Source organism: Ornithorhynchus anatinus, chromosome 1 (assembly GCF_004115215.2).
Source record: "Ornithorhynchus anatinus isolate Pmale09 chromosome 1, mOrnAna1.pri.v4, whole genome shotgun sequence".
Lineage (NCBI taxonomy): Eukaryota > Metazoa > Chordata > Mammalia > Monotremata > Ornithorhynchidae > Ornithorhynchus > Ornithorhynchus anatinus.
The window spans coordinates 2893136-2919920 of NC_041728.1; the positions used below are offsets into that span (position 1 = coordinate 2893136).

Sequence of the window (26785 nt, forward strand, 5' to 3'; positions counted from 1 at the left end):
ACGTGCCTGCTAATTCGGTTGTATTGGGCTCTCCCAAGCACCCGGTACAGTGCTCTGCACGTAGTAAGCGTTCAATAAATACGATCAATTGTTATTGCCTGTCTAACGTTGCACAGACTCTCCATTTCGTCCCCCTGGGGACCCTCAGACGTCGAGGCTTGCGGGAGACGGAGTTCACCGTCATCACATCGGAGGGCCAGGACCTCGACCGAGAAAACGGTCTCGGGGATGAGCTGGCAGGTGGGCGAACCGAGAAAAACCCGTCCTGTTGTTTCGAGAGATGGTATCGTCGTTCTCCCCTACGACTTTTCCCGCCGCAGGATGTTCTCTTTAAAGCACTGCACGGGTTCCCCGTTCACAGATGTCAGAGGGTCCCGATCATTTGGAGAACGCTAATGCGCCTGCCCATCCTCTTTCGTGTTAGGCTTACACTGTGTCTAGACTGTAGACTGTCAACTTGTTGTGGGTGGGGAATGGACCTACCGCCTCTGTTAATACCGTACTCTCCCAAGCGTTCAGTCCAGTGCTCTGCACACAGTACGTGCTCAATAAATACCACGGATTGAGTGTACGAAGCAATCTGACCCAGGTTACGCTGCTTCTAAGAGAGAAAGGGCGGCGAGGGGGAGGTTCGGCTGGGGGGTGGAAGTCTGGGGACGGCTTTGTCGTTCTTATAAAAGGGGTGATTTCTGTGATTAGCCTCACGGTCAATCTGTCCGGCCTTATTCACGTCCACTCTCTCTTACTCTCCCTCTCTCTCTCTCGCTCCCATTTTCTTCGGAAAACTCGCTCCCATTTCCAATCAGTTGCATCAGCCAGACTCATGTTCGCTAGCTCCTGCTCGTTAACCATAAATCGCAGTGGCTGACACGGTGAACCAGAACTGCCGAGGTCGGAGAACAATATCCTCTTCCTCCTCCTCCTCCTCCTCCTCCTCCTCCTCATCTCAAAACTCCCACCGGCCTTCCGCTCCCTACTGGGCACGGTTCAAAAAAACCGAGCAGGGATGACCGATAATCCCTGCCCTCTGGCAGCTTACGGTCAACAGGCCCGGGACTCAGAAGGACCCGGGTTCTAATCCTGGCTCCGCCACTTGTCTGCTGTGTGACCTCGGGCAAGTCGCCTTACTTCTATACCTCAGTTACCTCATCTGTAAAATGGGAATTAAGACTGCGAGCCCCTCGTGGGATACAGACCGTGTCCAACCTGATCGGCTCGTATCTACGCCAGCGCTCAGTACGCTGCCCGGCACATAGTAAGCGCTTAATAAGTACCGTTAAAAACAGAAAACGACCCAAACGGGCAGGGTCGACGGAAGCAGATGACCCGTAGAGAAGAAGGGACAACCACCCGGACGGAGGGAATGACATTTCAAGGGTACGAAAGGAACGGTGACTCGGCAGAGCCTTAAATACAAGCTTCTACAGGCCCGACCTTAAAGGGGAGGGGGACCCGAGAGCGCAGTAAATAGTTTCAGGCCCGACACCGCCTCGGATGATTCCCAACACCCTGTTCCTCCCAACAACACACATAGCACGCACTTCCCGGAGGCCCACGGGGAACTACCGGTAGACGAGACCACCTCGTTACAAAGTGAAAGGTTTTTAAAACAACTCAATTCAGTCAATGTCTTCCTCTTTTAGAGAAAGTTTCAAAAACGCTAATTCTGGGAAGGAAAGGAAGGAGATCTCGGGTAGGGAAACAGCAGAACCCAAGATCTGCCGTGGCGAACTGCCGTCCCGCGTCGTCGCGGTAGAAAAATATCCATCGAGTTTTAAAGATTCATGATAAACAGAGTCGTAATTATAGTTCTGTGAGTGATTCAACTGTCACATTTACCGTGTCAGAGTAAATGAAGCTGTCATTTTAGCTGAAATGCGAGCAACTTGGGCAAACATTTCAATTCAAGGCATGACTCTAGAAAGAAACCTTCCCTCAGACAACCGCTCGGATGAAATGAACTCATCTGGGGCTGTGAAATGAAACCTCTGTCTCTAATCCCGAGGTGGCTCCCCCCATTCGGCGCCAGCGTCCTTGGTCACTACAGCGGTCCCTTTCCCCCACCCGGCCACAGCCCCCCACCCCCCCAGACGACCGCCTCAATCACGAGCTCGGAGGAGGTGCGCTCCGGCCTCCGCCCTTGGAAGGATTCCGCTGAAGGAGACAAGATGGGCGGAGAGGAAACACCGGAAGGAAATGACCTATTTGGCAGGGAGGCGCAGCTGAATGAATGGTCAGGGGCACCCGGGTTGGGTGGAGAGCCCCCCCCGCCAGCCCCTTTCTCTGCAGGAGTTGAGCCCGGATGAAAAGGAGGAAGGCTGGATCCCTCTGCACATCTGGCGAGCTTCCTTCCTCCTCTTCTTCCAAGTGGGCATCGGGAAGCGCCCTGGGGGATCCCCACGGTTGAGGAGAGGCGAGCCCGGGCGAGGGGAGGGAGCTGGGGGGGGGGGGGGAGCCATCGGAGAGACTTACCGATCGAAGGTATTTATTAAGCGCTTACTACGTGGCAGGCACCGTCCTAAGTGCTGGGGGGGATACGAGCATAAAGGGTTGGACGCAGTCCCTGTCCCACGTGGGGCTTGCAGTCTCGATCCCCATTTTACAGATGAGGTAACGAGGCCCGGAGAAGTGAAGTGACTTGCCCAAGGACACAGAGCAGACGAGTGGCAGAGCCGGGATCAGAACCCATGACCTTCTGACTCCCAGGCCCGGGCTCGTACTAAGCGCTGGGCCGAGAGGAGCTCGCAGAGTCCTTTAAGACCCGAGGGCGATGTTGAGCCGCCGCAGGATAATGTCAGGAGGCGGCTGTGGTCGTGACATTCTCAGGGGGCCGGGTTGGGGGGTTGGGGGGCAGACAAATCGAGAGAAAGTCATAGGTCGGGAGACGACGTTCCGCTGCTACGCGTAGAGAAAAGGGATCAGATCCAGGAGATCTTATCAAAGCGGTCCTTAAGGCCCCGGCCGTGTGAGGTGATTCCGTTTGAAAAAACGTTTGATTATCTTTGGCTACGAGCCCAGAGTCTGGAATGACCCCGCAGCGAATGGTAAGGATAACAACGACGACAACAACAATAATAATAATAGTATTCGTCAAGCACTTAATATACGCCAAGCACTGTTCTAACTTCTGGGGGTGGACACAAGGTCATCACTTTGGACAGCTTCTGTCCCACATGGGGCCCAAAGTCTAGGAAGGAGAGAGTAGGATTTAATGCCCATTTTTACAGACGAGGAAACAGGCATAGAAAGTAATGACAATAATAATAATAATAATATGTGCCGTGAGAAGCAGCACGGCTCTGTGGCAGGAGCCCGGGCTTTGGAGTCGGAGGTCAAGGGTTCGAAGCCCGGCTCTGCCACTTGTCAGCTGGGTGACCGTGGGCGAGTCACTTCACTTCCCTGAGCCTCAGTTTACCTCATCTGTAAAATGGGGATGAAGACCGTGAGCCCCACGTGGGACGACCTGATTCCCCCCCCCCGTCTACCCCAGCGCTCAGAACAGTGCTCTGCACAAAGTAAGCGCTTAACAAATACCAACATTACTATCATGTGCCAGGCACTGAACTAAGCGCCGGGGCTGATACCAGAAAATCGGGTTGGACACAGTCCCCGTCCCCCGTGGGGCTCACGGTCTTAATCCCCGTGTTACAGATGAGGTAACTGAGGCACGGAGAGGTTAGGTGACTCCGCCCATGGTCACACAGCAGACAAGCAGTGGTGCTGCAATTAGAAACCAGGTCCTCTGACTCCCAGGCCACGCTCTTTCCACTAGACCATGCCGCTTCTCTTGAGATAGATGCGATCTTTCTTACCAAGAGCCCGACCTTTCCCTGAACGCCGCCGGAAGACGGATGCGGCCCCCAGCGCCATTTCCCCTCCCCGCCAATAGAAGAACATCCACGACCACAGTCCTCGTCAGTCAGTCTTCCCCTAAGCGGGGGGCTAAAATTATTCCACGCTCTGCTGAATGGTTGAGCGGTGTTAGTTAGACAACAACAAACACGCCGCACCTCGGGCCCTTACGTACCTTTTCCGTAACGTGGATTCGCAGACTTTAACCACTCTGATGACCTCTTTCACGGTTCGGCGGAAATCGTGCATTCTGGCTGCAACTAGAAGCGCTAGAAGACGAACGGGGATGATCAGGGTAAAACGCTTCTCCGATTAGGAAGCCGGGGGTTCAAGCAAAACAACGGCACACCGAGTCGCGCCAGCGAAGGCTACAGAAAACTGAGATGCTTTTCTTCCCCTCGAGCCGGCGTGCGCCCGCACGCGCTTCTCTGCGGTCTTTGAAGAACGCAGCAGGTGGGTGATATGCCCTCAACTGAAACCGGTGGGATTTCTGAAAATCCCCGACACTCGCCCCCCGGGCCTTCGGATCTCTGGTTTCCTCGGCTCCCCCGGCCGTCCGCCCCTAAGGCCGGCCGGATTAGCGTGGCCGATTCCTTCCGTGCCGGCTGCTCCGAGGGCATCCACCCAATTCTAGCTGGGCCGGCGGCACGGTCGCTATCGCCGCGGGGTTGGGAATCTGTGGGGGCGAGAGAGCACCCTCGAACAGGATGGGGCGTGGGGGGCGTCCGGAGGAAGCAAACTGCCAACACCCCCCACCGACAATAATAATCGTTAACGACGGCATTTGTTAAACGCTCACTATGTGCCACGCGGTGTTCTAAGCGCTGGGGTAGATGCGAGGTAATCAGGTCGTCCCACGTGGGGCTCACGGTCTCAGTCCCCGTTTTACAGATGAGGGAACTGAGGCCCAGAGAAGTGATGTGGCTTGCCCAAGTTCACCCGGCTGACAACTGGAATAGAACCCACGACCTCTGACTCCCAAGCCCGTGCTCTTTCTACTAAGCCACGCTGCTTCTCTAATAACGACGGTATCTGTGAAGCACTCGCTACGTGCCAAGCTCTGTTCTAAGCGCTGGGCCAGATGCGCGGCAATCAGGCCGTCCCACGTGGGGCTCGCAGTCTTCATCCCCATTTCACAGATGAGGTAACCGAGGCACAGAGAAGTTAAGTGACTCGCCCCCCCCCCCCGTCACGCAGCTGACAACTGGAATAGAACCCACGACCTCAGACTCCCAAGCCCCTGCTCTTTCCACTAAGCCACACTGTTTCCAAAACGCCGGGCGAGGGAGAGAAGGGCCCGCACTTCCCCAGGACCTGAGCGGAGCCCGGCGTGCCTTCATCAACTGGCCCTCTCCCCTTCCGCCTCGCGGCTATCGGGTGTCCCCGGGCCTCCCCCGCTGGCCCCTGCCCGCGAGGACCGGGCCGTCGCTTCTCTACCCGGCTTCCACTGCTTGAGGGACCACCGGGGAGGCATCACAGCCTACGCGAGAGCCCCATCCGCCCCAAGGGGAACAAAAGAGAGGCGAGGGTGGTGGGAAGAGAAGAGAGGGGTCCGAAGGGAGACAGAAGGGGAGAGGGGGAGAGGGGAGGGGAGAGTCACAAAGGGAGAGGCAGACAGGGATCGTGCAAACCCTCTTCTCCCCTCTTTCCCTCTGCTCCTCCCCCTCTCCCGTTCCCTCCCCTCGGCACCGTACTCGTCCGCTCGACCGTATATATCTTCATCACCCTATTTATTCTGCCAATGAGATGGACGTCGCCTCGATTCTATTTATTTGCCACCGCTCGAACGAGACGTTCTTCCCCTCGATTCTATTCATCGCCGCTGTTCCCGTCCGTCCGCCTCCCCCGTTCGGACCGTGAGCCCGTCAGAGGGCAGGGGCCGTCTCCATCTGTTACCGATCCGTCCATTCCAAGCGCTCAGTACAGTGCTCTGCGCAGAGTTAGCGCTCAATAAATGCTATTGAATGGATGAATGAATGAAGGAGGACCAAGAGGGGGATGGAAAGAGAAGGGGCACAAAAAGCATACGGAACACAGGTCTGGGAGTCCGAAGGATCTGGGTTCTAATCCCGACTCCGCCACCCGTCTGCTACGTGATCTCGGGCGAGCCATTTCGCCTCTCTGGGCCTCGGTTACCTCGTCTGTCGAATGGGAATTAGGAGGGTGAGCCCCAGGCGGGCCAGGGACCGCGTCCGACCTGGTTAGCTTCGATCTACCCCACGCCTGGAAGGGCGTTTGACACTCAGTAAGCGCTTTACAGATAGCGACGTTATCGCTGGGCAGTTTATTTTCCGATATTCTCTAAAGTGCTCGGTGCGGGGCCGTGGACACGGCAGGCCCTCGGTGACGAGGGTGACGGGCAAGAAAGGGAGGGATGGAGAATTAGAGAGGCAGGCGTGTGAGGAAACTGAAGAAGAAGCAAGTGGAGGGTCCGGTAACCACCGAGAAGATAGAGGCAGACCAAAAAAAGAGCTGAGGGACAGGGGAAGTGAGGAGGGGTGACCGGGAGACATTTTCAGGACGAAAGGAAGGGAAATGAGAAACAGGGAGGAAAATGAGCGTCAACCTGACCCGGTCAAAGCCCGGCCAATCTGCTAGCGGGCCTGGAAATTCCAAACCGGATCACTGTCCTCTGCGGACTGTGTTTGGAAATCAGCTTTTTGTAAATCTCATGAAGCGTTCGCGGTCACGCTCGTTGAAGTTCAGGGCTGATCTCTGGCGTTCTCGGTGTCATTTCCAGCTGGTGAGAAACGTTCGAGCCCTTCGGCACGAGTTCTCGTCCCAGCCGAGGACACGAGGACTCGCTCGCAGACGGTGCTCAAGCGGAGAGCCCCAGCATGGTACCAACTGACGATAACATAATAACAATCAGGGTATCTGTTAACACCGCGAGAGCTCAATAGATATAGCGGACTGCTAAATACGACTGATCGTTAAGCCCTTACTGTGTGTCAGGCGCCGTTCTGAGGCTCGGTGGCAAGAGCCAGAGGTCACGGGTTCGAATCACGGCTCTGCCCCCGTCAGCCGTGTGACTGTGGGCGAGTCACTTCGCTTCTCTGTGCCTCAGTTCCCTCATCTGTAAAATGGGGATGAAGGCTGCGCGCCTCACGTGGGACAACCCGACGATCCTGTATCTCCCCCGGCGCTTAGAACAGTGCGCCGCACAGGGTAAGCGCTTAACGAATACCAACATTACTTAATTAATTACAAGATGATTAGGTTGCACAGTGTCCCTGCTCCACTGGGGGCTCACAATCCACGTAGGGGAGAGTAGGATTTAACCCCCATTTTACAGATGAAGTGAAGCAAAGAGAAGGGAAGCGATCTGCCCAAGGTCACCCAGGAGGCAGGCTTCCAAGGGGGAAAGGAGGAGTGGGGGAGGAGAGGGGAAGGGGAAGAAGGGAGGGCGGTGGGGGAGGGCAAGGGGAACGGGAGGAGGGGGAGGCAGAGGAGGGAGCCGGGAGGATAATAATAAAAACCATTACGGTATTTGTTAAGCGCTTAGAACGGTATTGTTTTCAGGAGACGCTCCTCCCCTCGACTCTACCCATCGCCATCGTTCTCGTCCGTCCGCCTCCCCCGATCGGACCGTGAGCCCGTCGGACGGCAGGGACACCGTCCCTGTCTGTTGCCGACCGGTTCGTTCCCAGCGCTTAGTACAGTGCTCTGCACATAGTAAGCGCTCAATAAACGCTATTGAATAAATACTACTGAACGAACGGTAGATACGAGGTGATCAGGTTGGACACGGTCCCTGTCCCACCCGGGGCTCCCAATCGTAGTCCCCATTTTGCGGATGAGGTAACTGAGACCCAGAGAAGCGAAGTGACCCGCCCGAGGTCACACGGCGGGCAAGCGGCGGAGCCGAGATCAGAACCCCCGTCCTCTGACTCCCAAGCCCGGGCTCCTGCCGCCAGGCCACGCTGCTTGGAGGCTCTCGAACGTCAGCCGAGGGCAAGTCGCGGGAGCGCCCGGACGATCGGGCGAACCGTCGATGGTATGTATCGGGGGCTTCCCGTGTGCAGAGCGCCGTACTAGGCGCCGGGGAGAGCGCGACGCAACAGAACGAGCGGAGACGTTCCCCGCCCGTGAGCCCTCGGGGAAGGGGAGCTCCGGCCTGGACCGAGGGGACTCGCCGCCTTCCCTCCCGCCTGGAAAGGAGATGCCCGGCGAGCCGGGGCCGGGGCCCTCCCGTCCCGGATCACCCGCGGGCCGAGGGTCCGACCGGCCGCCTCGGAGGCGAGGGGGTCCCCCCGGGCCCCGAGGTACCTGCTCCGCAGAGCCCCGAGGGCCGCCGGCCCGTGTGCATCCAGTCTCTCTTCATCCGCTGCAGCAGCCTCAGCGCCGTCATCGACACTTCGTGGTTCTTGTCTCCGAACTCGAGCATGTGCGCGAACCGGGGAATGTACAAACACGGGTCTGCAACCGACAGGGGCATAAGCGGCTGGTTGATTTCCAGCCCCGGGCCGCGTCCCTCACCGCGCCTCTCTCTCTCTCTCTCGCCTCTGTGCGGTCAGGGGCGGACAGATTGGCACGGCGTGAGTCCCTTTCCCGAGGCCAGGCTTAAGGTCTTACCGTTTGCTCAAGGTTTTTTTTTGAGGGCCACGCGGTTGAACTGCCAACGGCAAAAAAAAAAAAAAAAAAAAAAAAAGGAGAAAACGGAAAAACCGACCCCCTTCAAACGATCGGTCGTGTTTACCGAGCGCCTGCTGTGCGCCGAACACCGTGCTCCGTGTTAGGGAGGGCACACTAGAACGACATAACGGAGTTGGTAGACACCTTCGGACTACCAACGATCCATCGACAGAGTCTACCTCTGTTGCCCAGGTGTGCGTTCCAGGTGCTCAGCACAGCGCTCTGCACGTCGTCGGCGCTCCATAAATACTACTGAACGAATGGATGCTGCGTATGGGGAGTACCGTACCTGGGAGCCGACCAGTGAAACTGCTGGAACAATCTTCTTCCGAATGAACCGGATAAAAATTCATTCGATTCGTTCAATGGTATTTATGGAGCGCTCACTATGTGCAGAGCGCTGTACTAAGCGCTTCTATACGGACGACTCGGTAACCGACAGAGACGGTCCCCGCCTTCCGACGGGCTTACGGTCTGATCGGGGGAGACGGACGGGAACGACGGCAATTCAAATCTACTCGATCAATGGTATTTATTGAGCACCCGCTTTGTGCAGAACACTGTACTAACCGTTCGGGAAGGGACACTGCAGGAGAGTTGACAGACGGGATCCCCGCCCCCAAGGAGCTTACAGCCTCCAGGCCACCACAGACGCTCAAAATACAGTCCCTCTAGACTGTAAGCTTCTTGTGGGCAGGGCACGGGGCTCCCCGCTCTGTTACACTGTACTCTCCCAGCGCTGTGCACACGGAAAGCCCTCACTAAACACCACTGATTGATTGGCGATTTGGGAAAGGCAAGACTCGATCAACGGTATTTGCTGGGCGCTTACCGTGTGCTCTGCCAAGCGCTCGTTTCAAAGCGCCTGGGAAGGAAAACTCGCCCGAGTTGGTAGACGGGGCAAGACGGCCACTTAAACGCACTAGGGATCTGGGAAAGACCACACTCGGATCGTAAGTTACAACTCCGCCGCCCGCGCCGTTAGTTTTCAGATCGGAGTTCCCCGCTTGGGACTGCGACCATTCAGGTAGCGAGCAGTCAGATTTGTAATTTTCAGAGTGTGTCCCACCTGGAGGGCTGCTCTGACCCAACCCAATTTTTAATCCAGAATGTCCTCCTCAAGATTCAGCCTCATAAACAGGCCTCCTTGTTATCCGCTGCTCATTTCCCGTCGGGTCCCTTATCGCTTGACCTGAAATTTAAGACCGAGGATTCGTTAACCGCCAGACTCTCCCTAATTTCCTCGGAAGATCCTGCTTATTCCGTTCCCCGGAACGATTCCGTGCTAAGACCGGACCATCTAGACAGCCCGGCGGATTCGCTTCCGACCTGACCGGTTCGCTAGCCGCCACCCTCGCCTTCTGAACTCCAGCCGGATCCCCGGGGACAACCGAGATGGTCTCTCGGTGCTCAGGGAAGCCGAGCCGGAGTTCGAACGGCCACCGGCCCACCGCCGCTTCCACCCGTGGCCCAGAAGTAGGGCGCGCGTTGGGATTCTCTTGCGTCCGCCCGGATCCGGGCTACTCTCGGGACCGGTGTGCAAACTGGCTCCGCACACCGAAGCGAATGGCCCAGATCGCCCGAGAACAGTAACCGGGCGGCCCCGCTCTTGACTCGGAATCCACCACGCCAAAGGGCTCCGGTGGCTCGATCCAGATTCACAGCGGGTGTGACCCCCGCTGTCCGTGAGAGCCGCCCGCCCGCCTCCCGTCTCTCCCCGCTCCGGTCCATACTTCACTCTGCCGCCCGGGTCGTTTTTCTGCAAAAAACGCTCTGGGCAGGTCACCCCGCTCCTCAAGAGAGTCCAGTGGTTGCCCATCCACCTCCGTAGCAAACAGAACCCCTTCTCCATTGGCTTTAAAGCCGCCCATCACCTCGCCCCCTCCTACCTCATCTCACTTCTCTCCTTCTACAACCCAGCCCGCAGACTTCCCTCCTCCGACGCGACGCCGATCTTCTCGCGGGGCCTCCATCTCATTTATCTCACCACCGCCCCCCCCGCCCCCCCGCCCCCGGTCCGGAACGCCCTCCCTCCTCAAATCCGACAGACGATGACTCTCCCCGCCCCCCCCTTTCGAAGCCTTATTGAAGGCCCGTCTCCTCCGAGAGGCCCTCCCAGACTAAGCCCCGTTCTTCCTCCTCTCCCCCTCCCTTCTGCGTCACCCTGACTCTTTCCCCGTTTCTCTTCGCCCCTCCCGGCCCCAGAGCACTTGTGGATATAGCGGCATCCCCCTTCTCCCGGACCCAAATCGCGTATATATATATATATATATACTGTAATTTTATCTATTCGTATCGATGTCCGCCTCCCTCCGGATCGTGAGCTCATCAGGGGCAGGGAATGTCGCTGCTTACTGTCGTATTGCATTTTCCCAAGCACTCAGTCCAGTGCTCTGCACACAGTAAGCGCTCAATAAATACGACCGGACGAACGAGACAAGGATCCACCAATCAACCGATCGCGCGCAGAGCACCGTACTGAGCCCTCGGGAGACCACCCAGAGGAGCAGCGCGGCTCGGCGGAAAGAGCCCGGGCTTCGGAGTCAGAGGTCACGGGTTCGGCTCCCGGCTCTGCCGCTCGTCGGCTGCGTGACCGTGGGCGAGTGGCTTAACTTCTCTGGGCCTCAGTCACCTCATCTGTAAAACGGGGATTAACCGTGAGCCTCACGTGGGACGACCCGATGGCCCCGCATCTCCCCCAGCGCTCACAACGGTGCTCTGCACATAGCGAGCGCTTAACAAATACCAACGTTATTAGACCCGGCTCCGCCGCCTGTCGGCTGGGTGACTCTGGGCAGATGGCTTCACTTCTCGGTGCCTCGGTTCCCTCATCTGGAAAATGGGGAGGAAGACGGTGAGCCTCTCGTGGGACAACCCGGTTACCCTGCATCTACCCCGGCGCTTAGCACGTAGTAAGCGCCTGACAGATAGGAGAGTTATCATCATTACCCTATGAGGGAGTCGGCAGAGACGCTCCCTGCCCACAAGGAGCCTCTAGGCTAGAGGAAATAACCGAATGCCCAAGAGAGGCCCCGGGCCCCGCCGGATCCCGGGCGGGCAGAGAGCCTCTGTGGCACACGTCCCGAGTGCGGGGCGCTAAGCCTCCCGGGCGGGAGGCAGGCCCCGAGGCAGGTACCGTTCCAGTTCCTCGCCCCTCTCGGTTACCGCGGCCCTCAAACGTGCTCTTTCCACCCGTTTGGCGCCGCCCGGGAGGAAACGCGCGGGGGACCGACTCGACGGCCAGCGGAGAGGACCGGGCGGCCGGAGCGCCCGCGCCCGGCTCGGGGAGTCCTGGCGGAGGTTCGTCCCTCCCGATCCCGGACGATTCGTGAGAATCACGATCATCACGGCACTCGTTAAGCGCTCACTGCGCGCCAAGCGCCGTCCCGGGCGCTGGGGCCGATACGAGGTCGTCGGGTCGTCCCACGTGGGGCTCACGGCCGTCATCCCCGATTTACAGAGGAGGAGGTCACCGAGGCCCGGGGAGGCCAAGCGACCCGGCCCGAGGTCACGCGGCGGACAAGCGGCGGAGCCGGGATGAGAACCCGCGTCCTCTGACGCCCGAGCCCGGGCTCCTGCCACCGAGCCAGGCCGCCTCGCACGGCCCGTTTACGGAGCCCTTCGGTTCGACGGGCTCGAGCCCCGACCGCGAGTCAGGAGGAAGGCCGCCCCGTTACCACTTTTGGCCGTCTGGGCCACCCGCTTCACCACTTACCCGACGGAGACCGTCGCTCACACTCCCGAGGCCGGAGCCTGCCGGGTTTATAATTACAGCGGCTTCTTCGACCGTGGGTCACCTGCCGCGCTCCGTCCTCCGTCCTCTCAGACCTCGAACAGACGGCGCCGTCGTCATCCGCCAACGGGTCCCGTCCGAATAACGACGCTGGCGTCTGTTAAGCGCTCACCAGGCGCGGAGCGCCGTTCTGAGCGCTGGGGTGGATACGGGGTGAGGCTCACGGCCTTCATCCCCATTCTGCGGGTGAGGCGACCGAGGCCCGGAGAAGTGAAGCGGCCCGCCCGCAGGCACGCGGCCGACAAGTGGCGGAGCCGGGATTTGAACTCATGACCCGACGCCCAAGCCCGGGCTCTCTCCCCCGAGCCACGCCGCTTCCCCGAACGGCCCCCCGCTTCCCCGCCTCGCCGGACGGCGCCGCTTCGGGAAGACTGCGGCCGTCACAGAAAGCGCGCCCCGTCCCCGCTCGCGCCTGACCCGTTTTACTCCTCGGCTTTGCCGGGCCGACCGCCTTTCGGACGGGTGGCTCCGCGAGCACATCCAGTCTGGCTTCGAATAACGACGACGTGGGCATCCGTTAAGCGCCTACTACGTGCGGGGCACCGTTCTCATTTGCATCCCGCACCGCCTGTCCGAGGCTGTCGAGAAAACGAAAGCTCGCTCAACGCGCCGCGGGGGGGACGGAGTCCTCGCGGGGGGACGGAGTCCTCCGCGGCCGCTATCCGCCCTCCCGCCCGCGTCGCCTACGCTCGCGGGTCTGGACCCCCGGAGCGCCCGGATTCCCCTCCCCGCGGCGGCTCCGCATCACCCCTAAGCCCTCCGACATTCACGGCGGACCGGCCCCGCGTACCTGGGCGTTCTGCTTGTTTTGATTTTAATGACCATCTCCCCGCGGGGGGTCCGTAACCTACCGGCTCCACGCCGCAGTCCCTCAGACGCCCGGCCCGACGCTCCGTACGCAGTACGGCGTCCGGTCGATCCCGCTGGGCGGCTTTAACGACGGTGACGGCGTTCGTCAAGCGCTCGCTACGGGCAGAGCGCCGTTCTAAGCGCCGGGGGAGACGCGGGGCGATCGGGTCGCCGCCCCCCCCCCCCCCGTGGGGCTCACAGTCTCAATCCCCATTTGCCAGACGAGGCAACCGAGGCACAGACAAGTGGAGCGACTTGCCCGAAGTCACCCACGGCTCAGTGGCGAGAGCCCGGGCTCGGCAGTCGGAGGTCGTGGGTTCGAATCCCGGCTCCGCCGCCTGGCGGCGGCGGGACCGTGGGCAAGTCGCTTCTCGGCGCCTCGGTTCCCTCATCTGGAAAACGGGGAGGGAGACCGTGGGCCTCACGCGGGACGACCCGATGACCCTGCATCTCCCCCAGGGCTCGGAACGGTGCCCTGGCCCACAGTAAGCGCTTAACAGATACCAACCCTACTATCAGGAGTATCGGTATCCGCTCATTAAAGACTACCCCAAGAAGCGACGGACCAGGCCTAAGAAGCGGCACGGCCGAGCGGATAGAGCGTGGGCCCGGGAGTCAGGAGGACCTGGGTTCTGATCCTGGCTCGGCCACCTCCTCAGGCAAGTCACTCGGCTTCCCTGCGCCTCAGTTCCCGCGGCTGCAGAACGCGGACGGAGACGACGGGCCCCACGTGGGCCGGGGGTCGCGTCCCGACCGGTCGGCGGACCCGCTCCCCGTTCTGTCATCTGACGACGGACGACGACGACGACGACGTTCGTTACTTGCTTCCTACGCGGCGCGCGCCGTCCTAAGCGCTGGGGTGGATCCAAGCTGATAATCACGTCGCCGTTCGCCGAGCGCCCGCTACGCGCAAGGCACCGTCCGGAGCACCGGGGGGGATACGAGGTGATCAGGCTGTCCCCGGTGGGCTCCCGGTCTTCACCCCCGTTTCCCAGACGGGGTCACCGAGGCCCGCAGCAGTGAGGCGACGGGCCCGCCGTCGCCCAGCGGCGGAGAGAGCCCGGGCTCGGGAGTCAGAGGTCACGGGTTCCAATCCCCGCTGGGCCACCGGTCAGCTGCGTGACCGTGGGGGCGAGTCGCCTGGCTTCTCCGGGCCTCGGTTCCCTCGTCCGGAAAACGGGGATTAACCGCGAGCCTCCCGTGGGACGACCCGATGACCCCGTGTCCCCCCCCGCCCCCCCGCCGGCGCTTAGAACGGCGCTCCGCCCAGAGTGAGCGCTTAACGGGCACCGCCGTCGTCACCCGGCGGCCAAGCGGCGGAGCCGGGATTCGAACCCGTGACCTCCGACTCCCGAGCCCGGGCTCTCTGCGCTGAGCCGCGCTGCTTCCCTACTCGGCCCCCGCCCCCCGTTGTTCAGACGAGGCCCGGGAACGCGAAGCGACGGGCCCGAGGCGACGGGGCGGACGGGGGAGGCGGGCCGGCGCGGCGGACGGGCCCCGCGTGCGAGAGGTCCCGTGGCGCCCGGGGCCGCTCGCTTCGCTTCTCTGGGCCTCGAGCCACCTCCTCTGGAGAACGGGGCTCGGCCCGGCGAGCCCGGCGTGGGGCAGGGACGGTCTCGCCGGCCCGACCGTCCGTTCCGAGCGCTCAGCACGGTGCTCCGCGCGCGGTCAGCGCTCGATAAATACAATTGAAGGGACGAACGAATGAATGACAAGGGACCGCGTCCACCCCAGCGCTCAGAACGGCGCCCGGCACGTCCTAAATAAACGCCTGATGAATATCGTTGGTATCCGCCGGGCGCTTCCTAGGTGCCGGGCGCCGCTCTGAGCGCTGGGGGGGAGACAGGGTCATCGGGTGGTCCCACGTGGGGCTCACACGCTTTTAAGCCCCATCTTCCGGATGAGGGAACCGAGGCCCGGAGAAGCGAAGTGACCCGCCCACAGTCGCACAGCTGACGAGCGGCAGAGCCGGGGGTCGGACTCGTGACCTCTGACTCCGAAGCCCGGGCCCAGGTCAGGACCGCATTCACCACCGTCGCTCTTCGGTGGTGGGAGGCGGGATTCGAACCCAGACCCCCCCCCGCCTCCCGGGCCGGGGCTCTAACCCCCGCGCCCCGCTGCCTGTCGGGGGCGGGGCCGGCATCGAAGGCCGAGGGGGCGGGGCCTAGCAGCTCGGCGCTGCCCATTGGCCCGGGCCGCACGAGGGGGCGGGGCGGGGGACACAGCGAAGGGGCGGGGCCAACGCCCCCGGGGGCGTGGCTAAATCCCCCGGAGCGCCCCATTGGTCCGGTCCGCACGAGGGGGCGTGGCGAAGGGCTCGGAGGCGCGGCCAAGGCCACGGACGCTCCCCATGGGCCCGAATCGGACCAGGGGGCGTGGCTAAAGCCACGAACGCTCCCATTGGCCCGAATCGGACCAGGGGGCGCGGCTAAAGCCACGGACGCTCCCATTGGCCCGAATCTGACCAGGGGGCGTGGCTAAAGCCACGAACGCTCCCATTGGCCCGAATCGGACCAGGGGGCGCGGCCAAAGCCACGGACGCTCCCCATGGGCCCGAATCTGACCAGGGGGCGTGGCTAAGGCCACGAACGCTCCCATTGGCCCGAATCTGACCGGGGGCGTGGCTAAGGCCACGAACGCTCCCATTGGCCCGAATCGGACCAGGGGGCGCGGCCAAAGCCACGGACGCTCCCCATGGGCCCGAATCGGACCGGGGGCGTGTCCGGAGCCGCGTGCCCGCCCGCGTGGGCGGGGCGTCGCCCCACCCGGGGGCGTGGCCAAGGCCCCGGGCGCTCCCCATTGGGCCGGGCCGCGCGAGGGGGCGTGGCGGGGCTGACGCGCGCGGCGGCGGCGGCGGCGGCGGCGGCTCCTATTAGAGGCGCGGGGCGGGGGGCGGAGGCGGGAGCGGGAGCGGGTCCGGGGACGTTCGTGTCTCCCGCCGGCCGGAGGCGGCCGGGGCCGGGGCCGCCATGAAGCGGGTCCCGGCGTCCCGCTGAAGGGGAAGATGGCAGCGGAGCTCTACCCGGCCAGCGCGCACACCGACCTCGCCGCCGCCGCCGCCGCCTCGTCGTCGTCGTCCTCCTCCTCCCCCGCGCCCGCCGCCGCCTCCCCGCCCCCCGCCAAGAGGCCGGGCGTCCCGCCGCCGCCGCACAACCTCAACAACAACCACCACGTGGAGCCCGCCCACTGGCAGGCCTTCCACCCCACCCTGCGCGAGAGGTGAGCCCCGCCGCCCCCCGCCGCCCCCCCCCGCCGCCCCCGGGCCGGGCCCGCCGCGCCCCCTCGCGGCCGCCGTCGGGACTGCCGCGCCCTGGCACCGGGGCCGGGAGGGGGGCGCGGGGTGGGCACCGGGTGAGCACCGTGGGCACAGGGTGAGTCCGGGGGAGGACGCCGTGGGCACGGGGGGGGGGGGAACTGGGGTGAGCACGGGGGTCGGCCCGGGGTGGACACCGTGGGCACAGGGTGGGTATAGGGGTGAGCACAGGGCGGGCACGGGGTGGACACCGCGGGCACGGGGCGGGCACGGGGGCCGACGCCGTGGGGACAGCGCGGACACGCGGCGGCCGCCCACCCTCGGCCGCCCCCTCCTCCCCCCCCCCCCCAGGAACGCGCTCATGTTCAACAACGAACTCATGGCCGACGTCCGCTTCGTCGTCGGCCCCGTCGGGGCGTCCAGGACGGTCCCCGCTCACAAGGTCGGTAGTCGTGACGGACGACGAGGGCGGCGGCGGCGGTCGGACGCGGGGCGAGGCCGGGGGCGCCGGGGCCCGGGGAGGCGGAGGCGACCGGCCCCGGGGTCGCCCGGCCGACGGGCGGGACTCGAACCCGTGACCCGCCCCCGCCGGCCCGGCCCGGGCCCTCCGCGCCGACCGGCGGCTCCCGGGATTAGGGAATCGCCGGCGGTCCCGACCGCAAACCCTCCTCCTTCCCAGTACGTCCTGGCGGTGGGGAGCTCCGTCTTCTACGCCATGTTCTACGGGGACCTGGCCGAGGTCGGGTCGGAGATCCACATCCCCGACGTGGAACCCGCCGCCTTCCTCGTCTTGCTGAAGTGAGTGGCGTCCGCCCCCGCGGGGAGCAGGGGACGGGGAGGATTTCGGGGCCGGGGGGGGCCCGCTCCCTCCGGGGTCCCTTCTTCCGAGCCCCCGGCCCGGCGGTCCGCCCGGCGCGGGATCCCCCGGGGCGGGGGACGGGGTCCGGACGGGGGCGGGAACGCGGCTCCCGCCGCTTCGGCCGTCCCGTCCTCCCCCCCCCGCCCCGAGCGTCGCGGGCCCGCCCGGCCGCGTCCTCGCGTCGCCCCCGCCCCGGCGGGGGCTCCCCGTCCGCCCAGGTACCTGTACAGCGACGAGATCGAGCTGGAGGCCGACACGGTGCTGGCCACGCTGTACGCGGCCAAGAAGTACATCGTCCCCGCGCTGGCCAAGGCCTGCGTCGACTTCCTGGAGACGAGCCTGGAGGCCAAGAACGCCTGCGTCCTCCTCTCCCAGAGCCGCCTCTTCGAGGAGCCGGAGCTGACGCGGCGGTGCTGGGAGGTCATCGACGCCCAGGCCGAGATGGCCCTCGCCTCCGAGGGCTTCCGCGAGATCGACCGGCAGACGCTGGAGATCATCCTGGCGCGGGAGGCGCTCAACGCCAAGGAGGCGGTGGTGTTCGAGGCCGTCCTCGGCTGGGCGGAGGCCGAGTGCGGGCGGCGGGGCCTGGCCGCCAGCCCCGCCAACAAGAGGAAGGTGCTGGGCGGGGCCCTCTACCTGGTCCGCATCCCCACCATGACCCTGGAGGAGTTCGCCAACGGGGCGGCCCAGTCGGACGTCCTCACCCTGGAGGAGACCCGCGGCGTCTTCCTCTGGTACACGGCCGCCAACAAGCCCGAGCTGGACTTCCCGCTGGCCAAGCGCAAGGGGCCGGCCCCGCAGAGGTGTCACCGCTTCCAGTCGTCCGCCTACCGCGGCAACCAGTGGAGGTACCGCGGCCGCTGCGACAGCATCCAGTTCGCGGTCGACCGGAGGATATTCGTCGCCGGGCTGGGCCTGTACGGGTCGAGCTCCGGCAGGGCCCGGTACGGCGTCCGGATCGAACTCAAGCGCCTCGGCGTCCCGCTGGCCCAGAACCTCACCGAGTTCGTCTCCGACGGCTCGAGCAACACCTTCGCCGTCTGGTTCGAGCACCCGGTCCAGGTGGAGCAGGACACCTTCTACAACGTCAGCGCCATCCTGGACGGCAACGAGCTCAGCTACTTCGGCCAGGAGGGCATGACGGAGGTGCAGTGCGGGAAAGTGACGTTCCAGTTCCAGTGCTCCTCGGACAGCACCAACGGCACGGGAGTCCAGGGGGGACAGATTCCGGAACTCATTTTCTATGCGTGAGGCGGGGCGGGGGGGGGGGAAGGGGAGCGGGCGGGAGGGGAAGGGACGGGCGGGGGGGATGCCCATCCCGCCGCCCCCGGGGCCGGGATCCCTTTCCGGAAACCGGCGCCCGCGGGGGCGGTCCGCGCCTCGCCCGCCCCGGGCGGCGGGCTCCCGGCGGCCGACGTGAAGGGGTGCTGTCGGGCTTAATCTCGTTTTATTTATTCGTAAGCTACCTGCCTTATCCGAAGGGGCGCCGGGCGGCCAGCGCTGATACGGCGCGGCGCCTCGCGTGCGTCCGTTTTGTATATAGCGGACTCCGAGAGAGCATTCTAAAATAGAGCGGTTTTAAAAAAAAAAAAAAAAAAAAACCAACCACCACCCTGTAAGTTATAAAGCGTTTTACCTTGCCCCTCGAAACGTGTAATGGGTCACTCTTGCCGGAGCGGCGCGGGGGGGGGGGCGGGGGGGGAGGGTGTTGATATCCCTGCCCTGGCTGGACACCGGGGAAGCACCCGGATTTGAGACACCGAGTCCGCCGGGCGACCGGACGCCGCGCGCCGCGAGAGCGAGCCAACTTTTCTTTCCGAAACAACGCGTGCCTGGTCTGCTCCATCCTAGCTGGCTTGAGCCCTCGCCCGCGTCCACCGAACCGGCGCCTCCCCCCACCCCACCCCCCCGATTCACGCCGTCCTAAAGTGGGGCTGGATGACTGTTGGGCTTCACCGGCGACTCTTCCCCGACCCCCTCGCTCTTCTCAGCGCGGTAAAACCAGGACCTGTAAAGGGGCCGTTCCGCGGGCCCCTTTGATCGTTAGCCAATTTTATGGGCCACAGGAGTGGTCGGGGGGCGAATTTTTAAAAGGTCCCGGAGCTCTAGCCTGGGTGAGGAAGACGGCACTCTCCCCACCCCGCCGCCCCAGCTCACCGTTTGAGCGGAAACAACGGGAGAGGAGGCCGGCCAGGGCCCGGAGGTGTTAAGCCCGACCTCGGGCCAGCCTGACGGCACCCTCCCGGACCCCCAGCTGCGGCGGAAGAGGCCCGCGGGTGACAGATCGCTCCCCCGTCCCCGGAACGGAGCTCATCGGACTCGGCCTGGGCCTCCTTCCGAGGCGGGGCGGCGCCACGACTAGATTTAGGGAGGGCTCGGGGTAAACTACGACGGTATCTCGACCGAGAACGGAGCCTTCCGCCCCGTCTCCAACACTGCTCCTCACCCTGTTCTTCCGCTGAGCGACTGGGGACGCGAGCCGGCCGACTGCCCCTCCGGGAAGGAGGGCCCGGGGCTTCCCGCGCAGCTGGAGGCTGACGGCTCGGGCTGTTTCCGAAAGGTATCCCTGCCGCTCGCTGACTACTGGGGAGGAAGGGAGAGAGGAACCGAGGCTGGAACGGTCCAGCGCTCTCCACCCAGTAAGCGCTCAACGGGTACCATCGACTGACCGACCCGGTCCCTAGACTCTCCCCACGGCACCCCTCTCCCACGCCCCCAAATCCGCTACGGCGCCTGACGCCGAGAACCTAGAGTCCCGAGGCCCGGAGGGTGTCGCCTTTCCTCAGGACCCGTCAGCTGCCTTCTCCTTCCCCCTCTGGGGCCCAGAGAAATCCAAGATGGGGCCGCTGAGACACCCGGCCCCCCTACCTGCTCCCCACGGCGGAGCCGGTCACCCTGCCTTGTCCCAGAACCACCGGCGACTTAAATGTCGCCGCTCCAGAGAACACGACGGGTAGAGCGGGGCCTGGGAGTCGGGGGGGTCCTGATCCCGGCTCCACCGCTCGTCTGCCGGGGGACCCCGGGCAAGTCGCTTCACTTCTCTGGGCCTCGGTTACCTCATCTGTAAAACGGGGGTTAAGACCGTGAGCCCCACGTGGGACAGACACCGTGTTCAAATCGATCGTCTTGTGTCCACTCCAGCACTTGGGACGGTGCCTGGCACGCGGCGGACGCTTGACGCCCTCTTTTAAAAATCATATTCCGTGGGAACCGGCGGGACCGGAGTCTCGGGGGAGGGGCAGAGCTCAGACCGGACGGTAGGGTCGTCGCGGGCAGCGGACGGGTCTACCGGCTCGGTTGTGCTGTACTCTCCCCCCGGCACTCTGCTCTGCACGCAGTAAGTGCTCAGGAAGTACCGATGACTGACGGATGGGCAGTCCAACCTGGCCCAGGCGGGACTGGCTTCCCCAAGAAAGCCAAGTTGCCAAGCCGCTCCGTAAACGGCCAAAGACGGGGTCCTCGGACCCCGGCCCTGGCTCACCTCAAACAGGTGTGCCTGTCTGTACTAACCCTATCCAGACGGAGAGCTCGGGAAACCAGAAGCCTGTCCCAGATGAAAAAAAGCACACGTGTCAGCCAGTTCGCTCTACCGCTTGACTCAGCCGCCGTTCACGGGCCCGAGCTAAAGACAATCTATAAAACGTCAGGAAAGCTTCCAAAGAGACTAAATGAAAATGACAACTGGAGTTCGACTGCCGTCCCAAAGAAATTTCCCTTTAAGAGGCTTATGCTCCAGAAGTTAAATACGCAGATGCCTAAGAAGGAAGAACCGCAGGAATGAATTTCAGCTACATTCTACAACTTTTCAAACGCTTCACCCACGTCCGACCCTCCCACCCCTATTCAGGCCCACCCAGATGAAACACGCAACAAACGAAATATGCCTGAAAATGGAAAAGCGGGCAGCCCACGTTTCTGGTTTCTACACGAGAAGGCGACCCCCCCCCCGCCCCCTTCCCCTCCCCCAACCGTTTCCAGTGATTTCCTCTCGTCTTGGGACGTTCCCGGACTTCCAAGTCCTCTGCCCCTTTCTTTCCCTCGTCTCTAAAAACGTTCCATCTCGTCTCTGGAGTCCGAGCACGTCGTATCTCCCGGGGGAGAGACGACCCCGAGACGTACCTATAGCCGGAGCGTTGATGCAGAGTTCTCGGGCCAGCAGGAGAAAGGTTTTTCCCAACACGTAGACATTAACCTACCAAAAAAAAAAAAAAAAAGACGTTTGCATTTTTAGATTTTAATGCCAAGCCGTAAAAAGAAAAGAGCTTCTATTATACCACTTTTAAAGAACCCCCCGCACACCAGCATTCTGAAAAATGTTTCCAGATGTGCCGGATTCAGTTGCTCCATGTGCCTGAAAGGGAAAATTTCCGCTCAAGCTATGAGAAGAGCGGATTAAAAAAATAAAAAAAAAAAGCGCAGCTAGGCCTTGGCGGTGTCGGTAGGATTTTTTTTTTTTTAATGGTATTTGTTCGGTGCTTACTACTATTACTACTACTACTAATAGTACTTGTTATTAAGCGCTTACTATGAGTCAGGTGCTGTTCTAAGTCCTGGGGTAGAGACACGTTAATCGAGTTGGACACAGTCCCTGTCTCACACAGGGCTCAAAGTAAGCAGGAGGGAGTAGGATTAACCCACATTTTACAGATGAGGAAACTGAGGCACGGGGAAGGCAACTGACTCGCCCAAAGTCACACAGCAGACACGTGGCAGGGCCGGGATCGGAACCCACGTCCCCCGACTGTCCCAAGCCCACGTGCTTTCCATTGGGTCAGGCTGCTTCTCTAGTACTAGGGGTCAGGCACGCTACTAAGCGCCAGGGTAGACGGACGCCGATCGGGTTGGACTCAGTCCACATCGGGCTCACGGTCTCGATCCCCAATTTTCATATGAGGTGACTGAGAAGTCCAGCGACTCGCCCAGGGCACGGAGCAGACGAGTGACCGAGCTGGGATTAGAACCCAGGTCCTTCTGACTCCCAGGCCCGGGCTCTACCCAGTGGGCCACGCTGCTTCTTAGAAGGCGACGGAGATATTGACAACCGCTGAATCTTCAAGAGGGTGGCCGGGCCTGGAGGTTCAGGTCTGAGCACCGGGCTGCAGGGACTCGCTGCCCCTCTTCCAACCGGAAACTCCCCAGCCCTCCCCTGCTCTCCTAGATTCCTTCCCTCCGCTGAATCCCTGCCGGGCCCGGACCGTCCTCCCGGAGCGCGGGGAGGCCAGGCCCCGGCCGCCCAATCCGGCCCCACCTCCAGCTGCCGCTCCGAGCTCGCAGGCCGGCGTAGGGCAGCAACCGGACACCGGCAGAACGGGCAGGCCGCCGACCTGGGTTAGGATCCGCCGTGTTCTGCAACAGAGGGGCTTCGCGGCGACTGTTTTTCCCCTTCCCCCCGTGAGGCGCTCACTGAAGGACGTACTCTCGGCTTAGCCGTCGGAGAGGGAACGGATTTCATTAAGCCCAAATCAGATTGCCTTCCCAAGTGGCTTTCACTTTCTATGTTCCCTTCCGAGCTCCCGGGCTTCCGAAGGCTTCTCGACAAACCGTACCGTCTGACTGACCTAGGAGAGGCTTGAACGCCGCCCTCCGTTTGCCCAACGGCGGGACCCCGGGTCTTCCGTCTTCGCGGGACCACAGCGAATGGGATCTTTCCTCCTCCAGCCTCGGGAACCCTAGTTTCTGTGTTTCGTCTGGGGCAGAAAACACGGCTCGGCGGCGGCCGCCGCCGCCGCCCGTGTCTTCCGTTTGCGTTTTCCCTCCTTGGTAGGAGGCGCGATGTACTTCACCTTCCCCCTCTCAAGCCACCCCGTGTCTGGACGGCAAGGTGGCTACCTGGCTCTCTCTCCACTCCGCGAACACCGCTGCGCATCTGAATCAGAAAGGTTTCCAAGATGCAGCCACCAACCGGTGGATAGCTGTTCTCTTTCCATCCGTTTACATAGCTGGGTTACCAGTTCCTCTCCTCTTACAGTGTTTCCCTGAGAGCTATTTAAATTTCAGGCTAGTCTAAGTTTCCTTTGTCCTCTCACAGCTTCTATATTTGTGTGTGTGTGTGTGTGTGTGTGTGTGTGTACATATGTGAAGATACGCATAAGGTCTGGACTTGAAAATTCTTGGGTGGGGGTCTCTCTCTCCCCTCTCCCTTCCCCCTAAGCATTTTCAAGTCCAGAGACCTTCTTTAAAAAACACAGCCTGGGGCGGGGGGGATTCGATTCTCCATCACCCTAAGACGCGCCTTTGGGCTTCTGAAATTCTAAAGCATCTTTCAATCGGCCCCCAGCTACTCATCTCAGTGAGAACTGCTTTCATCTTCTGAATGTTAAGTAGGCAAGACCCAAGACCTTGCCTAGGCGATCCTTTTATGGGGTTTTTTTTTTTTTTTGCATTTGTGAGGGGTGGTCCCAGAGGAAGCCTACAGGACAGGTGGGTCTCGATCCCGGGTGCCCCGCCCTGTGGATCATCAGCTCCATTTGCAGTGCTGATTCCGTACCCTCTTTGCCCAATCTTCCCTCCTGGCCTTACCGGGCATCTTGTTGGCAACGGGAACGCAAGGCGCTTCATTTCCCCGACTTGCTTCAGGGCGATCTTCTGACGCTCCCCCCACCCCTCCTCTTAAGTAAAAGGGGATTCCCCTTGCATCCCTCCCCTGGGCCCTCTGGGTTCCCTCCGGCTCCACGCCAGGGTGAGAAGACCGCCTTCTGACGGGCCGAAGGCCTCGGGGCCAACAACCTTTAACGGATGACGTGTGAAGAGCTGAAGTGAAAAGCTGCCCGGTTTAAGAACGGAAACGCGCGCGCGGCTCCAGCAGCTGAGGAACTTCGGGCCCTTGGAGAGGTGGGTGCCGTGGGAGGCTTCGAATTGCCTATCCCTCTTTTCGGTTCCCCGGCGGGGTCTGTGACACCGGGGGGAACGCAGGCTTTGGGATGTGGCTCTGGGAAAGCTCTGAGGGGAGAGAGGGATTCGTTCATTCAGTCGACTTCATCGAGCGCTTACCGTGTGCAGAGCACTGTACTGAGCACTTGGGAGACTACAGCAATAAACGGTGACATTCCCCGCCCACAACGAGCTGAGAGTCTAGAGGTGGGAGACAGGCAGCGACACAAAGAAATAAAATTACAGACATGCCCCGAAGTGCTGTGGGGCCGGGAGAAGGGAAGAGCAAAGTGGACGCTGACTATGAGCTCCTTAGAGGCAAAAGCAGCATGGCCTAGTGGCTAGAGGCAGGGGTTTGGGAGTCAGGGGACGTGGGTTCTAATCCCGGCTCCGCCACTCGTCTGCTGTGTGACCTGGGGCGAGCCGCGTCACTTCTCTGTGCCTCAGTTCCCTCATCTGTAAAATGGGGACGAAGACCGCGAGCCCCACGTGGGACAACTCGATTACCTTCTTTCTATCCCAGGGCTTAGAACGGAGCTTGGCACGTAGTAAGTGCCTACCAGATACCACTATCGTCATTATTATTAATAAAAGCACCCTTCTCCTATCTCCCATTCCCAGAGCCCGGGAGGGTGCCTTGGTTTCAGCAGATACCAGTGACTGGAAAGGACGGTGGCCAAGAGGGTTAGAGCGCCTAATTCTAGAACGGTGTCCGACACACGGTACGCGCTTAACAGATGCCGCTAAAAAAAATAAGAGCGGAAATACATTCCCTTGGGAAAACTCTCGCGACGACAGGTTGTAAGGACCTAAAAAAAATCCCAGTCACTCTGGAACGACTGTTTCTGTTTGTAGGCGGCTGCTTCTTAGGGGCTCACGGCCAAGAAGATCGGCAGAGGACCGGGAACCGCTTCTCAGCATCAGCCCACAGTTACGGGCTGGGCCTCCTCCTCCTTTGTCTCGCCAGCACCCCTTGCCTACGTCCTCCTTCTGGCCTGCAACTCCCTCCTTCAGTGTGGACGGAGCGTGGCCCGGTGGAAAAAAAGCATGGGCCTGGGAGGCAGAGGAGCTGGCTTCTAATCCCGCCGCCGCCGCCGCTTGCTGGCTGTGTGACTCCGGGCAAGTCGGACTTCACTTCTCTGCATCTCAGTTTCCTCCGCTCCAAAACGGGCGTTCGATACCCGTTCTGCCTCTTCAGACTCGGAACTCCACGTGGGGCAGGGACTGCATCTGGCCTGATTAACCTGCGTCTACCCCAGCGCTTCCAACGGCGCTCGACACGTAGTAACCACTTAACGAATACCATAAAAACCAATCTGACGGACCACCACTCTCCCCATCTTCAAAGCCCCACTAAAATCATGCCAACTCCTAAGAACCCTTAACGTCCGTCAGCCCTGCTGAACCGTGAGCAGTGAACCTGTCTACGAACTCTACCGTATCGTTCACTCACAGGCACAGAGTACAGGACTCGACACCCGGTAAGTTCTCTCTCCCTCCCTCCAGGCTCACAGCTCCACCTGGACCCGTCCTCCCGCCACCTAAAACGCAACGCGTCCGAGACCGAGCTCCTCATCTTCCCTCCCAAACCCCGTCCTCTCCCCGACTCTCCCGTCACTGTGGACGGCACGGCCGTCCTTCCCGACTCACGAGTCCGCAACCAAATGACATGTCCATCCCCTCGATTCTATTTACTGCTACCGTTTCTGTCCGGCTCCCCCGATAAGACTGTAAGCCCGTCAGTGGGCAGGGACCGTCCCTGCTGCCGAACTGTCCATTCCAAGCGCTCAGTACAGTGCTCTGCACCTAGTAAGCGCTCAATAAATACTTCTGAATGAATGAATGAACCTTGCTGTCATCTTGGACTCCGCTGTCTCATTCACCCCACACAGCCAATCCATTACCAAGACCCGCCGGTGTCACCTTCACCACATCGCCAAGATCCGCCCTTTCATCTCCATGCAGACCGCTCCCACATTAATACGGTCGCTCGTCCTCTCCCGACTGGACGACTGCATCGGCCTCCTTTCTGATCTCCCGGCCTCCTGCCTCTCCCCGCTTCGGTCTATACCTCGCTCTGCTGCCCGGATTATCTTTCTACAAAGGTGTTCTGGGCATATCACCCCCCTCCTCGAAAATCTCCAGTGGTTGCCTAACAACCTCCGTATCAAGCGAAAACTCCTCACCGTTGGCTTCCAGGCCGTCCATCCCCCGGCCTCCTCCTACCTCCCCTCCCTTCCCTCCTTCTCCATCCCAGCCCTCACGCTCCGCTCCTCTGCCGCCGCTCACCTCCTCACCGGGCCTCGTTCTCGCCTGTCCCGCCGTCGACCCCCGGCCCACGTCCTACCTCTGGCCTGCAACGCCCTCCCTCCTCAAATCCGCCGAACGATCACATTCGCCCCCTTCGAAGCCCTGCCGAAGGTTCGCCTCCTCCGGGAGGCCGGCCCAGATTGAGCCCCCTTTTCCTCTTCTCCCCCTGCCCATCGCCCCGACTCGCTCCCTTTGCTCTACCCCCCTCCCGGCCCCGCAGCACTTGTGTATTTTTGTACATATTTATAATTCTATTTCTATTAATGATATGTATATATCTATCCTTCTATTTCTGTTGATGCTACTGATGCCTATTTACTTGTCTAAATGTCTGTCTCCCCCCCCCATCTAGACTGTGAGCCCG

General features: G+C 61.6%; 2 protein-coding genes across 5 annotated transcripts in view; one reads left to right on the plus strand and one right to left on the minus strand.

The window, feature by feature from the left end:
• Positions 1 to 26785, minus strand: part of BRF1 (BRF1 RNA polymerase III transcription initiation factor subunit) — a 160391-nt gene that overhangs the window by 69370 nt on the left and 64236 nt on the right. For 3 of the 4 annotated variants that reach the window (XM_029058868.1, XM_029058871.2, XM_029058869.2), the window contains 3 exons: positions 21361 to 21433; positions 8122 to 8271; positions 4028 to 4121 (listed from right to left, as the gene is read on the minus strand). In XM_029058868.1, the coding sequence (XP_028914701.1) occupies positions 4028 to 4121; positions 8122 to 8271; positions 21361 to 21433 (317 nt within the window). Of the gene's footprint in view, positions 1 to 4027; positions 4122 to 8121; positions 8272 to 9319; positions 10184 to 21360; positions 21434 to 26785 lie in introns of those variants that run through there. The other variant, XM_029058870.2, reaches the window with a different exon arrangement.
• On the plus strand, positions 16028 to 18493 carry BTBD6 (BTB domain containing 6). Its single transcript, XM_029058872.2, has 4 exons — positions 16028 to 16348; positions 16734 to 16824; positions 17062 to 17180; positions 17460 to 18493. Exons 1-4 carry the CDS (start codon positions 16134 to 16136, stop codon positions 18490 to 18492), a joined length of 1458 nt encoding a protein of 485 aa, XP_028914705.1. The 5' UTR covers positions 16028 to 16133; the 3' UTR covers position 18493.

What these genes read in the sequence shown, in the direction of transcription:
- BTBD6 (XM_029058872.2), top strand. Translation starts at nt 16,134, where the DNA reads ATGGCAGCGGAGCTCTACCCGGCCAGCGCGCACACCGACCTCGCCGCC. An exon ending in GGACGGTCCCCGCTCACAAG is followed by an intron (nt 16,825 to 17,061) that starts GTCGGTAGTCGT and finishes CCTCCTTCCCAG; the next exon opens with TACGTCCTGGCGGTGGGGAG. An exon ending in GCCTTCCTCGTCTTGCTGAA is followed by an intron (nt 17,181 to 17,459) that starts GTGAGTGGCGTC and finishes CCGTCCGCCCAG; the next exon opens with GTACCTGTACAGCGACGAGA.